Here is a 15,486-nt window from a genome sequence, read left to right on the forward strand (position 1 = left end):
CTTTCATCTCCTCTCCCTGACAATGCTGGAGTGCCGCAAGGCAGTGTTCTGGGCTCAGCCCCATTCCTGATATTCATCAATGATCTCTCTGACTTGAAAGTTCTCCATATCTGTTTGCTGTTGACTCCATCCTCTGCAGTGACATCCCTCATCCTTCATACAGGAAGGCTTCAGGCTCTTCCCTCTCTTCAGACCTTGAGAAAATCATAAGCTCGTCAAACTCCAGGAAGATGTCTTTCAATCCTGACAAATCTTAGTCTCACTATCTCTCTCTCTCTGAAATGACCATCTGGCAAACCCTCCGAGCTACTTTCTTAACAATCCTCTTGAAGTTCAGTCATTCAAACTCCTGGGTCTTGCTATCAGCCATGACCTTTTTTTTTTTTTGTATACAAGATCGAGGCTCGTGTAAGAGCTAACATTAATCGTACAAAAAACAAACGGACACAAAAAACATATAATAAAGGGAGCGGGAGACAAGATGGGGATAGAGGGTGAAGCACACAAGTACAACATTTGCGAGCAGGGACATCTGTGGGAAGGAGAGGTCTTGGGGGTGGGGGGGGGAGGAGGCGTGGGAAGCGGGGTGGGGGGGGGGGGGTGGGGTGGGAGAGGTATAAAACACATGGACACTGCTAGGACTTCCAGGAAAGAAGTCGGTATTTCAATAAATTGGATCTGAGGTGAATTAACGGGGGTAGAAAAGATCAAGGTTTTGGATGGGGGAAGACAAGAGATGGTGGTGAATAGCTGTTTTAAAGATCTGGAGGGAGGAGTGGGATTGAAGAGAGTGTGAGGGAGTTTGTTCCAGAGGCGGGAGAAAAGAGGAATGAAAGAGTGAAGGTGAGCAGAGAGTCTTGATTTTGGCAGTTTCACCAGAATAGGGTTGCTGGCAGAACTTGTGCGACCTGTAGGAATATTTGGGGGACAGAGCACAGATAGAGTTGGGGGATCTAGGCCGGAGAGGAGTCGGTAGAAGACAGAAAGACCACCTACCTTCCTGCGGTGAGTAAGTGAAAGGCCCTCACAATCAGCTTCATCGCAGGAGATTCCATTGATTCTGAAAGCTTTGGTTTCAACAGCGCAAAGCCGACCGAGGTGTGAAGAAGGAGCACCAGCCCAGAGGGGAGAACAATATTCCATTGAGCTGCGGATAAAAGGCTGAAAGCCTTGTATGTGGTGAGGAGCTCAGGTGTGCCGAGGAAGGACTTCGCACGACGGAGGATGCCTAGTCGGCGACTGGCTTTGGAGGCCAGATTTGAAATGTGGTTTTCCCAGGAAAGATCATGGCAGATAGTGAGACCGAAAAGCTAGAGTGACAGAACATCTTGGAGAGGATTGTTCAGAAAGTAGATGGGAGGGTTGTCCAGATGGCATTTTTGGAGAAACATAGTGAGTGTTTGAGATTTGTCAGGTTTGAAAGACATGTTCCACTTGTTTGACCAGTCTGTGATTTTGGCCAGGACAAGAGAGCCCATCTGAGGGATGAGGTGTGGTGCCGCAGAGAGTGGAGTCATCAGCAAAGAGATAGAGAGGATTTTCCAGAGAGCCGGAGAGATAATTATTGATGAAGACCAGAAAAAGCACAGGGCCCAGAACACTGCCTTGGGGATCTCCAGTCTGAACAGGAAGGGGAGATGAGAGAAATCCATTCAGGGCCACACGTTGACTACGAGCAGAGAGGAAGTCCGGAAACCAAGCGTGGAGATTTCCATGGATACCATAAAAGGAGAGTTTGGTTCGCAGATTGGGGTGCCAGGCCATATCGAAGGCATGTGATATGTCAAGGGAGACAGCTCTGATTTCCTGTTTGACATTGAGGACCTCCATCCATTGTTGAGACAGCAGAAGCAGCATGTCCAGAGTAGAGTGACCTGGTCTGAAACAAAATTGAAAATCAGAGAACAAGCCATTTGAGAATGAATGAATGAAGCGATGATGGATTGCATGGCATTGCTGATGTTTAGGGGGAGTTTAGGAGGTCGAGGGGGGAGTTTAGGAGGGGAGGGCCGAGTTTGCATTTTAGAAAGTGTTGGACGATCAATGGAAAACGAACATTTATTGCAAAATGAGTTTCTTGTGATTTTCGAGTAAAGTTTTCGAGATTTTGATTTATTGGGCAAAACACATTTCATAGTTGGCCTCCAAAGCCAGCTGCCGACTGATAATCCTCCCTCATCTTTGTTTAATGTTATAAACAGCATTAGCGACTTTAAAAAGCTAATCATGTGTGTTTGTGGTTTATAATATTTTACAAGCCCGGCTTCGCCGCTGTTTGATTTTTGGTCTTGTTTTCAAAATATCGGCTTTCAAGCTAATATGGCTGCCAAACCACGTGACATGACAAATGTACACTGCATACGTATGGGTAGGGGTTCACGTTTGTGAAGTTTCGTGTTGATCAGATAAGGTTCATTTTATATCCAAGATCACTCCCAAACCACGTGACATGACAAATGCACACAGCATACGTATGGGTAGGGGTTCACGTTTGTGAAGTTTCGTGTTGATCAGATAAGGTTCATTTTTCTATCCAAGATCACTCCCAAACCACGTGACATGACAAATGCATACTGCATACGTATGGGTCGGGGTTCACGTTTGTGAAGTTTCGTGCTGATCAGATAAGGTTCATTTTTCTATCCAAGATCACTGCCAAACCACGTGATATGACAAATGCACACTGCATACGTATGGGTAGGGGTTCACGTTTGTGAAGTTTCGTGCTGATCAGATAAGGTTCATTTTTCTATCCAAGATCACTGCCAAACCACGTGATATGACAAATGCACACTGCATACGTATGGGTAGGGGTTCACGTTTGTGAAGTTTCGTGTTGATCAGATAAGGTGCATTTTTCTATCCAAGATCACCACCAAACCACGTGACCTACTTTTTTAAATTCTACTTTTCATCCTATTTATTCAAGATCTACAAACATGCAATCCAACCCCCCCCCCCCCCCCCCCCCCACTCCCTTCCCCAAAATGCACAGTGGTAGGTCCATAGATAGGCTTGGCATGTGGCTTGGCAAGATCCTCCTCTTAACTAACACTCCATGTTTTCATCTTTATTTCCCTCTTCCTTGTACTCTGCAGCCACTGCTAACACAACAAATTAGTTTGGGGAGGTTGACACAAGAGGAACGAGTAAAACTGAAAATGATGACCTGGATAGTATTTGCTCGAACACCACAATAGCATTGTTTACATGGAGACCGCCATGTTGTTAAGTGGTGCCGATCATTCTGTTCCGTTGTAGTGTTTGCTTGAGCGCTCTGAATCTGCTTGGCAAAACCCCACATGGCATATAATGTATTAAAATGTGCATGTTTAGGGTACCAATAGCTCAGGCTGTGGTACCCTATTGTTTCTGTACAGATTATTTTTCTTCTTCTGCAAAATCCTTAAAACAGATTTCATCTTAAAATAATTGGTGGTGGAATTGAGTGACCTGATAGTAAGGGAAACATATGAAAATCTGTTAACTAAATTGTTACCAAAAAGTTTCTTCACCAATATGTTTGTAAAGGTGTGTAATAACATGTGTTAAAATGTTGAAGGTCAACTCCCGTGGGAAACCCAGAAAAAAAGCTGTTGAATTCGGGTACCGAAAAAATATTTTCGAGAATTTTTATTTTTTTAATTCGCCCCTTAAGTAACTTATGAGGGGTCAAATAAGGGTTTTTCATGATTCTGAGTTGATTGTTAACATTTATATTTCACCACAGACACTCCTTTGTGGAAAAATAATTTCTAAATATATCTCATTTTCTACTTTGCAGGACATGGAGTCTAGCAATATGGATGAAGACGTTACTCCACCTGTGCTCAATTGCTTCATCTGTGCACGCTCGGATACACCAGCTGAAAGGCTCATACAGGCAACTCCAAAGGGATACTCAACTTTATTGAAACAAGCAGAAACTGTCGAAAATGTTACTGTTGTGCAACGTATGAAGGAGGCTCAAAAGGAAGGAAAACTGAGGTACCACCAGAAGTGTAAAAATGATCTGTACAACAACTTTGTTGCAACCACCAAGAAGTCAGCTCAAGCATCAAAGGCAGAGAAAGAGTCATCAAAGTTGAAGAGAAGACGCACTACTTGTGAGTTCAGTTCATCAACTGGCTGCAGTTCTAGAAGATCACAGTCAGTTGACCTCCTGTATAAGGATGTATGCATTCTTTGCAACCAACCAGCCCAGCTCTACAAAAATAATCCAGCACAAGCGAGAAAGAAATACAGAGTGCCAGATAATTTGACTGCAGATACACTGAAGGCAAGCTTGCTGAAGACAGCACGGAGTCGCGGGGATGACTGGGGCACTGAGGTCACTGGACGCCTGGAAGGGATCAACGACTTGGTAGCAGAAGAAACACTGAACCATTTGCGATGCAAACTTATGTTTGCGAGAGGTGACAGTTTGTCCAAGACTGATGAGGAAGGAAAAAGGAAGAGAGGACAGAGGAGTATTGATGAGGAGCGAGAGGCAGTTTTTATTGAATTCTGCGAATGGTTAGACTCAGAATTAGAGCATGGGGTAATGAACATGGACCAAGTCCATGAAAAGCTGCAGGAGTTTGATCAGTCACCAGAGAAGAGCCTTTCCTATTCAAAGCATTGGCTAAAGATAAAACTTCTAGAGAAATACGAAGACACCTTGTATTTCACAACACAGGAAAGAAGGGCAGATGTACTCTGTCTCAAAGATGGCACCGACAATATTCTGCGAGAGCATCATGCTAATCTTGACCATGGAGATGAGAAGACTCAGATCATAAAGACGGCACTCAAGTTCATATCCAATGATATTGCCTTGATTGATTTAGGTCCAAAGTCATACCCCACCACACACAGTATGACTGACATCGATAGTCAGCTGACACTTGTTCCTGCAAGCCTTCAGATGTTCTTGAGACCGATTGTCAAGACAGACGAAAGAGTTGCCGTTTGGGGGCAGAATTTTATTAAGGCCTGTCGACCTCGGTCTGGAGTATTGCCACACCAAATGGGGCTGGCCATACAACTTGATCATAGATTTGGGTCAAAATGGATGCTCAACAAGTTCCACCGGCTGGGATACACTGAGTCTTACACGGAGACACAAAACTACAAATACTGCTTCCTTAATAGTAGGAGTGGAGATGATGTTCCAGATACTTCTGGCACTCTTGACACCATTGTGGAGGAAACCGATGAACAGATCAATGATGAGGTTGCGGTTGATGCTGCGCTTGAGGATCAATCAGTGATGACAGCCAAAGTGCCAGCCAGTGCAAGTGAAATGTCAAGTAATGATCAGGTGGTCTTTATGGAGGTTGGGGAAACAAACAATGCAGTCACTCAGTTTGTTGGAGACAATATAGATTTAAACATTGTCTCTATTCACGGAAACACTCCCTTTCACTCAATGGGTTGGATCGAAGTCACCTCTCCGGCACCACCTTTGCCAGATCCACAGACAACAGCAGCTTTCCCCCGGGTGAAGTTGAAGGCACTCGACAAAGCTAAGATCCTGAGAGGAACTGAAGTAAAGATTATTCCATTTACGAACAGGAAACGGATAGGAACGAACGCGATCATGTTTCTCCCCCTCGCTGAGCTTTCCTCCTCCCTGGCTCATGATCAGCCACTCCTCACTCCAGGTGACACACTCTGGGCAGCGGGGTGGGTGATCAAAGCCAACGATCCTGAGTTCCCACACTCCAACTGGAATGGCTGGATGAAGAGAATCCATGCTAATGATGCAAAGCAGAGCACACAGATCGAGTTCCTCCCAGTTATTGAAGGAGACCCTAATGACCTCAACACCATCTTCACCACTCTGAAAGAGTGCATACGGCGCGCTGGGGTCGCTATAGTGACCTTTGATCTTCCGATTTGGCTGAAGGCTGTGAATATAATAAAGCAGGCAAATCTACCCATCATTCCAAGGTTGGGTGGTTTTCACCTGCTGAAGTCTTATCTTGGATCAATGGGTAACATCATGGAGGATTCTGGACTACTAGATGTGATCCAGTTGATCTATCCTGGAAGTACGACAGCCAACCACATCATGGATGGAGGATGTTTTGACAAGGCAATCCGTGTTCACCTCCTCATCGATGCAGCCATCTATCAACACATCATGAAACTTGCCTTCACTGAGGAGGAGCGTGGTGACATGAAGACCTTCATGGAGAAGGTGGCTGATGGGAAGATGGGAGCCAGACACTCAGACCCAGTAGTGCCAATGTTTGAGCAAAGGTTTGAAGAAACCTTCAAACGTCAAATTATCTGGCACTCTGTATTTCTTTCTAGCTTGTGCTGGATTATTTTTGTAGAGCTGGGCTGGTTGGTTGCAAAGAATGCATACATCCTTATACAGGAGGTCAACTGACTGTGATCTTCTAGAACTGCAGCCAGTTGATGAACTGAACTCACAAGTAGTGCGTCTTCTCTTCAACTTTGATGACTCTTTCTCTGCCTTTGATGCTTGAGCTGACTTCTTGGTGGTTGCAACAAAGTTGTTGTACAGATCATTTTTACACTTCTGGTGGTACCTCAGTTTTCCTTCCTTTTGAGCCTCCTTCATACGTTCCACAACAGTAACATTTTCGACAGTTTCTGCTTGTTTCAATAAAGTTGAGTATCCCTTTGGAGTTGCCTGTATGAGCCTTTCAGCTGGTGTATCCGAGCGTGCACAGATGAAGCAATTGAGCACAGGTGGAGTAACGTCTTCATCCATATTGCTAGACTCCATGTCCTGCAAAGTAGAAAATGAGATATATTTAGAAATTATTTTTCCACAAAGGAGTGTCTGTGGTGAAATATAAATGTTAACAATCAACTCAGAATCATGAAAAACCCTTATTTGACCCCTCATAAGTTACTTAAGGGCCGATTTAAAAAATAAAAATTCTCGAAAATAATTTTTCGGTACCCGAATTCAACAGCATTTTTTCTGGGTTTCCCACGGGAGTTGAACTTCAACATTTTAACACATGTTATTACACACCTTTACAAACATATTGGTGAAGAAATTTTTTGGTAACAATTTAGTTAACAGATTTGTGAAATATCTCATAAAATGCCCTTACTATGATGTGCAAATCCTCTTCAAATTTCAAGTCAATCGGATGAAAATTTAGGATTTTGGAAATTCGGCCTGCGTTGACATTTTGGCTAATGTAGATCTCAAATATACTTGGTGGTGGAATTAAGTCACCTGGTATGAAAAACTTGTTCAAATTTCAAGTCAATCGGATGAAAATTGAGGATTTTGGAAATGCGGCCTGCGTTGACATTTTGGCCAATGTAGACCTCAAATATACTTGGTGGTGGAATTAAGTCACCTGGTATGAAAAACTTGTTCAAATTTCAAATCAATCGGATGAAAATTGAGGATTTTGGAAATGCGGCCTGCGTTGACATTTTGGCCAATGTAGACCTCAAATATACTTGGTGGTGGAATTAAGTCACCTGGTATGAAAAACTTGTTCAAATTTCAAGTCAATCGGATGAAAATTGAGGATTTTGGAAATGCGGCCTGCGTTGACATTTTGGCCAATGTAGACCTCAAATATACTTGGTGGTGGAATTAAGTCACCTGGTATGAAAAACCTGTTCAAATTTCAAGTCAATCGGATGAAAATTGAGGATTTTGGAAATGCGGCCTGCGTTGACATTTTGGCCAATGTAGACCTCAAATATACTTGGTGATGGAATTAAGTCACCTGGTATGAAAAACCTGTTCAAATTTCAAGTCAATCGGATGAAAATTGAGGATTTTGGAAATGCGGCCTGCGTTGACATTTTGGCCAATGTAGACCTCAAATATACTTGGTGGTGGAATTAAGTCACCTGGTATGAAAAACCTGTTCAAATTTCAAATCAATCGGATGAAAATTGAGGATTTTGGAAATGCGGCCTGCGTTGACATTTTGGCCAATGTAGACCTCAAATATACTTGGTGGTGGAATTAAGTCACCTGGTATGAAAAACTTGTTCAAATTTCAAGTCAATCGGATGAAAATTGAGGATTTTGGAAATGCGGCCTGCGTTGACATTTTGGCCAATGTAGACCTCAAATATACTTGGTGGTGGAATTAAGTCACCTGGTATGAAAAACCTGTTCAAATTTCAAATCAATCGGATGAAAATTGAGGATTTTGGAAATGCGGCCTGCGTTGACATTTTGGCCAATGTAGACCTCAAATATACTTGGTGGTGGAATTAAGTCACCTGGTATGAAAAACTTGTTCAAATTTCAAGTCAATCGGATGAAAATTGAGGATTTTGGAAATGCGGCCTGCGTTGACATTTTGGCCAATGTAGACCTCAAATATACTTGGTGGTGGAATTAAGTCACCTGGTATGAAAAACTTGTTCAAATTTCAAATCAATCGGATGAAAATTGAGGATTTTGGAAATGCGGCCTGCGTTGACATTTTGGCCAATGTAGACCTCAAATATACTTGGTGGTGGAATTAAGTCACCTGGTATGAAAAACTTGTTCAAATTTCAAGTCAATCGGATGAAAATTGAGGATTTTGGAAATGCGGCCTGCGTTGACATTTTGGCCAATGTAGACCTCAAATATACTTGGTGGTGGAATTAAGTCACCTGGTATGAAAAACCTGTTCAAATTTCAAGTCAATCGGATGAAAATTGAGGATTTTGGAAATGCGGCCTGCGTTGACATTTTGGCCAATGTAGACCTCAAATATACTTGGTGATGGAATTAAGTCACCTGGTATGAAAAACCTGTTCAAATTTCAAGTCAATCGGATGAAAATTGAGGATTTTGGAAATGCGGCCTGCGTTGACATTTTGGCCAATGTAGACCTCAAATATACTTGGTGGTGGAATTAAGTCACCTGGTATGAAAAACCTGTTCAAATTTCAAATCAATCGGATGAAAATTGAGGATTTTGGAAATGCGGCCTGCGTTGACATTTTGGCCAATGTAGACCTCAAATATACTTGGTGGTGGAATTAAGTCACCTGGTATGAAAAACTTGTTCAAATTTCAAGTCAATCGGATGAAAATTGAGGATTTTGGAAATGCGGCCTGCGTTGACATTTTGGCCAATGTAGACCTCAAATATACTTGGTGGTGGAATTAAGTCACCTGGTATGAAAAACCTGTTCAAATTTCAAATCAATCGGATGAAAATTGAGGATTTTGGAAATGCGGCCTGCGTTGACATTTTGGCCAATGTAGACCTCAAATATACTTGGTGGTGGAATTAAGTCACCTGGTATGAAAAACTTGTTCAAATTTCAAGTCAATCGGATGAAAATTGAGGATTTTGGAAATTCGGCCTGCGTTGACATTTTGGCCAATGTAGACCTCAAATATACTTGGTGGTGGAATTAAGTCACCTGGTATGAAAAAGTTGTTCAAATTTCAAGTCAATCGGATGAAAATTGAGGATTTTGGAAATGCGGCCTGCGTTGACATTTTGGCCAATGTAGACCTCAAATATACTTGGTGGTGGATTTAAGTCACCTGGTATGAAAAACTTGTTCAAATTTCAAATCAATCGGATGAAAATTGAGGATTTTAGAAATCTCACCTAAGGTGTTGACCTTTGGGCCATATTGACCTTTCGATCAACGTTGACCTCAAAAACCATTGGCAGTTGAATTGAGTGACCTGACATGCAAATACTCTTCAAATATAAAGTCAACGTGATGAAATTTGACAATTTTAGAAATTCGGCCTGTGTTGAGATTTTGACTTCAAAATCAATAGGCCTCTTCTTTATGATCAACTCCATTATTTGGTGAAATTTCGTGATGATCGGTTAAAATTGTGACCTGGAGGCGAATGGAATACAGACAGGCAGACAGAATAGACCAAACACGGGTCCAACCAATATGCGTGAGAAATCGTAGATTTTTGCAAGAAACAAACACACAGACAATCAAGGGTTAAAACATAACCTCAGTCCACATTTGGTGTCTGGGTTCATAAAAGGCAGATCGATCAACAGATCCATGAGTTCTTGTCATTGCTTGAAAGAGAAAGCGATGATTGAAATGAGATCCATAGCATGCTGGGCGCATTACATTACAATATTATTACATTAATTGTTTAATTAATTTTAATTAATTATTATAAAATAATTGATAATATAAAATATTTTTTACAATAAAATTTTAAATAATTTTAGATTGATTTTAATTCATTACATTATTTATTTAATGAATGCATTATATTATTTATTTAATTAATGCATTATATTATTTATTTAATTAATTCATTATTAATTATCACATTACATAACATCTTAATTGCCCCGAAAAATGTAATTTTGATCATTTACTCTGAGAATAGGAGGTCCGTGGCTTTAATTCGCCTGAGTCATAACAAAGAGTTTCGAAATGGGATTAGTCGCTTCTTTACTTGATGCTCAGAAAAGATGCGGAAATATTTTCAGCAGAATAGACAGCGATATGATCAGAGGCCAAAGGTTAAACGTGAAGGAGCGTTATGACGTCATTAGGGCAAGCGATATGACGTCATGACGTTATGGCGTCTTTCACTCAGAGACGTTTATTTAATTACGCATGGAATGGTCTCTATGGAAGGAGATTAGATTTAAAATTGAATTATTTACCGATAAGCACTCGGGATTGAGGGGTACATTGATATTGACCGATGCCGATGAACGTGATCGCGTCACGCGTTAATTAACTTCCTTGTACAGCTTCCAATATATGATGCGATTTGGCACAGATAAGGCGTTTTAATTGCGGATTTTACAAAAAGATTACATTGTTTTTGTTGAGGCAAAAGGTAGACACCATTCAGCTTCGTGGAATTAAGAGGCAAAATGTTCTTCTTCCGTTTTTTCCGGAAATTAACGATAACAACCGGAAACGTATAAGAAAAGAGGAGGAGATAGAAGAAGATAGAAGAAGAAGAAACATTGTTGTTTGTTCATCAAACCGAGTTTTTGTTTTCTCTAAAGTGAGAAAGACATGAAAATGAACGATTTGGAAGGAAGAAATGATGTCGCCACGAACGGTTTGTTTAATGTTTGTTAATAACTTCTTACTTTCCTGTTCACCTGTGTGAACACAAGTGCTTTTGCGTGGTGTGGGGATTCCCGTTTGGTAGATCCAGCGCTCCATATGGCCGAATGTGATTGTGCTATGTAATCCTTCCCCCTATATGACAGAGGGAGGCTTATACCCATTACAGGGTTTCTTTCTGAAGTTGGTACCCCCGATTTTTTTAGGTACCCCACCCCAGAGTTTATTAGACCCTTAGGAGTACCAAAATTCCTTCACTGCCAATTTCCGAGCTCTATCCCGGAGCCGGCTTGGACTTTTAGAATGAAATATTGCATCCATAATGGGAATGAATACATGGTATGTGGTGTTGACGTCATTGTTGACCTTGACTTGACCTATTTTTTGACCTTTACCTAATTTAATTTACCTTGATTTTTTTCCCCTTGATTTACCTTGATTTACTTTGATTTGACCTTGATTTGTTGACCTTGACCTAATTTTAAAGGTCATGATCCAATTATAGACATTTTCCCATTTTCACCAAAACTCAATGAAGACTCGGCTGATCGGAACAAAATCGCCCTTTCTAGATAGTCTCGAGCAAGGCACATTTAGGCTTAATTTACATCATAGCCCTCCAGGTTAAAGGTCAAAAACACCTGTTTTCTTTTTTTTCCTCATCGCTCAATTTTTTTCAAATGTGGAATCTCAAAGACCACTTGGCCTTCCAAGATGTTATTGCATCATAATAGTGTACCTGCACTGAAGTTGTGCACCTGATATTTGATTAGTCATTGACCTACTTTTTTCACATTGTGACCAAATTACAACAAAACACGTTTTTGATCATAACTTAAATAATTCTCCTCTGATTTTCATAATGTTGTGTTTTATTGATCTATTGTAGATGGGGACACTTTTTCTTAGGTTACACTATTTCCCTAAATGTTGAAGGTCAAGGTCATATGGGGCGGCCATCATTGAAATAGATTGGATGTCGTCTTTGCATTGAAAAGTGTTATTGAACTCGGATTGAAACCTTGACTTCGTGAAAATTATTAAATTCTCATCTAAAACATTAGGTGTAACAAGAATTCCTGAAGGTTCGGGAATATTAAATATTTAACAGTGCAGGTAATAAATAGCGAGTTGGAAAATATAAGCTGGAAGGATTTCCTTAACTTTAGATGCAAGTCGCTGGTAGCGTAGCTGAAGTATCCACGTGCTAAGAAATCCGTAAATGGAAGCGTGAAATAGCAAATGTACGTTATTTCCTGTGGTTCGATTTACAGCGATTTATAAAAACCATGGTGAAGGTTCTTGTAGGGTAAGTAAAGGTTTCCTGTTTGCGTCCATGGGTCTCAGGTGTGCTCGTGGAGACAAGTGAGAGCCCAGCAGGATTACCACTCGTCAGCTCTTACCATGTGTGCAGGCGATCAGACCCCATGGACTTGGTGGTTTTGGCTGAACAAGTGCAGAAGGTGAGCTTTCCGCTAGCAGGTGAGGAAGATGAGCTCGTTAAGGTGAATTTGATTATATAATGAAAAAATATTACCGTCTGAACTACATTAATCTCCTTGTTTCGATCTTGCACAGGCAGATGATTTTGTCCGAGCAAATACGTGTAACAAGCTTTCTGTGATTGCTGAGCAGATCCACTTCCTCCAGGAGAAAGCTAGGAAGGTGAGACTCTTGATCCGGATGGTCTTTGACCCTCTCCCTCTCCTCCACCATCCTTCCACGTCCCCGCAAATGATTGAAAACGATCCTCACACACGATGCCGCGAGCGGACAGCGTCCGTGTGCCTATCCACGCTCTAATAGTAGGACACTCTGTGACAAATTGATGTTCTCCAAAGGTCCAGCCAAACACGGTCAAAAACTGGCAGATGCTGGTACGTGAAGGCAAAACGCAGGAAGACATTCCTTGCAAATAAATGATTTTACTTCAAAATAATATTGGGGATAAGGAAAGACGAGACTCTATAAACTAGAGAGTTCATAGAACACGACACCCAACGTAGTGCTGAATTGTATACAACAACAACAACAACATGCATTTTAAGGCCATGTTCCCTGCTAGAGCAGGGGGTTAGCCTTGCGGTCCCCATGACAATCTTCTCCATTTTGCCCTATTTTCTGCATCTCTCCTTGTTAACCCCCTTGCCCGCATTTCTTCTTCCACCATCTTTAGCCAAGTCTTTCTCGGTCTTCCCCGTCCTCTACTTCCTTCTACATTAACTTCCATCACTCTTCTCAACCAGTCACTTTCATCCTTCCTCAATACATGACCAAACCATCTCAACCTGTTCCTCTTCACAGCATCAATCACAGGCAATATTCCCATCATCTTTCGCAATTCATCATTTGTCTTCCTCTCTCTCAACGATACTCCGCACATCCATCGAACCATTCGCATTTCCACCCTTTCCAGCCTTCGTTGCTGCTCTACGTTCATTACCCATGTCTCGCTCCCATAAATCATAACACTTCTCACACATGCAGCATACACCTTTCCCTTCAGCTTCAGCGACACTCTCCTCCTCATCAGCACGCCACTCAGTTCCCGAAACTTCTTCCATGCACATCTCACTCGAGCAACCTCAATCTCACTACAGACTACAGATCTACAGACTCTCAAACTACAGACTCGAGCAATCTCAATTGTATAACTCAATTTTAATGAAATAATTGTTAAAAAGATTGTTTTAAAAATCCTGAAGTTTAGCGCTAGTGAAGCAGTCCTATACATCACCTTTATACATTAATAAGATGACATTGGGTCACAGTTTAGGAAATGGAGGATTTATTGATCACCATAGAAGCCTGGTGTTTGGCTTAGCGGTTAGGGTGCCGGCTTGGGATCCCAGGATCCTGGGTTCGAATCCCGGTCGATCGCTGAATTAACGCCAGGGGGGTTGACTCAGCCTGTCATCCTTCTGAGGTCGGCAAATTGAGTACCAGCTCGCTGGTAATTCCCTTTGTGTCGCAAGAAGCGACTAACAGGGTTGGCGGCAGGAAGGGCATCTGGCCATAAAACATTGCTTCAAAAAGGGGATCAAGGTGCTCGAAAAAGGCCAACCCCCTGCGCTGTGGGGAAAAATGGCCTCTAAAGGTGGTTCTTCTTCTTCCTCTTCTTCTGCTTCTTCCTCTTCTTCACAGAACACAGCATCAATGGGGATCTGCATCTTTCATGCTACATATTGCCTCAACTCTGTGTTTGCCTCAAAATCTTGTGTCCCAAACCCATCTCTCTCTGTACCCACCTTACCCAGTCGAACCCAGCTGCTCCTGGACTCTGTGTCCTTCTCTCCTGACAAGGTGGAGAAGTTTTTGTCAAACCTCAACTCCTGATTCTGCAACTGGACCAGACGGCATCAGCCCACGGGTCCTAAAATCCTGCTCTGCCGCTCTTTCACACCCTCTCTCTGTTCTCTTCACCTTCTCATTTGCTCAAGGTCATATGCCATCAGCTTGGAAATCGGGCAACATTACTGCTTTACACACAAAAGGTGCAAAAACAGATCCTTGCAACTACAGACCAATCAGCCTGCTCCCAATCATCAGCAAGGTCATGGAATCCATCATCACTTCTGACATTAAATCCTTCCTCTTCTCCAATGGCTTGTTCTCTGATCATCAATTTGGATTCAGACCAGGTCATTCTACCATGCTTCTGCTTTCTCAAGAATGGGTTAAGGCCCTCACTGCCAGACATTATATCAGAGTCATTCATCTTCCGAGACATATCTCGAGCTTTCGATTATGGTCTGGCATCCCGCACTGCTCACCAAACTTTCTTCTTATGGTATTCATGGCAATCTCCATTCATGGCTTGCGGACTTTCTCTCCTTTTGTCTTCAACACCTGGCTCTCAATGCAATTCTCTAATCTCCCTTCCTGTCCTGGCTGGAGTACCTCAGGGCAGTGTTCTGAGCCTTCTACTTTTTCTTATCTTCATCAATGATATCTCTGACTCTCTGGAAAATCCTCTCTATGTTTTTGCTGATGACTCCACCCTCTGCCATACCATCTCTCATACCTCAGATCGACAGGCAGCAACCTCATCACTCTCTGCAGACCTGTATAAAATCACAAACTGGTCAAACTCTTGCAATGTGTCTCCATCCTGACAAATCTCACACTCTCACTTTGTCTCTCCAAAAAGACTGTCTGGAAAACCCTCCCATCTACTTTTTCAACAATCCTCTTGAAGAAGTTCTGTCACTCAAGCTTTTGGGTCTCACTATCTGCCATGATTTTTCCTGGGAAAACCACCTTTCAAACTGGCCTCCAAAGCCAGTCGCCGACATCCTCCGTCGTGCAAGGTCCTTCCTTGTCACACCTGAGCTCTTAACCACTTACAAAGATTTCATCCACACCTTGATGAAGTACTGCTCCCCCCTCTGGGCTGGTGGTCTTTCACTCTCTCACCGTATGCAGTTCACTTCTACTTGCCGACTTTTCCACCTTGAGGCT

At 42.2% G+C, this 15,486-nt stretch overlaps 1 protein-coding gene across 2 annotated transcripts in view; it reads left to right on the forward strand.

The window, feature by feature from the left end:
* The first annotated feature begins 10,867 nt into the window (after positions 1-10,867).
* C6H1orf50 (chromosome 6 C1orf50 homolog) overlaps positions 10,868-15,486 on the forward strand; it is a 29,452-nt gene continuing 24,833 nt past the window's right edge. The window contains exons 1-3 of one of the 2 annotated variants that reach the window (XR_010981950.2): positions 10,868-11,017; positions 12,373-12,488; positions 12,604-12,690. Coding sequence is in view for 1 of the 2 variants with exons in the window: in XM_068100418.2 (XP_067956519.1) it covers positions 10,972-11,017; positions 12,373-12,488; positions 12,604-12,690 (249 nt within the window). In the remaining variant the exon portion in view is untranslated. The remainder of the gene's footprint in view (positions 11,018-12,372; positions 12,489-12,603; positions 12,691-15,486) is intronic. The other variant, XM_068100418.2, reaches the window with a different exon arrangement.

The sequence above is a fragment of the Myxine glutinosa genome, chromosome 6 (assembly GCF_964187855.1).
Source record: "Myxine glutinosa chromosome 6, kmMyxGlut1.1, whole genome shotgun sequence".
Lineage (NCBI taxonomy): Eukaryota > Metazoa > Chordata > Myxini > Myxiniformes > Myxinidae > Myxine > Myxine glutinosa.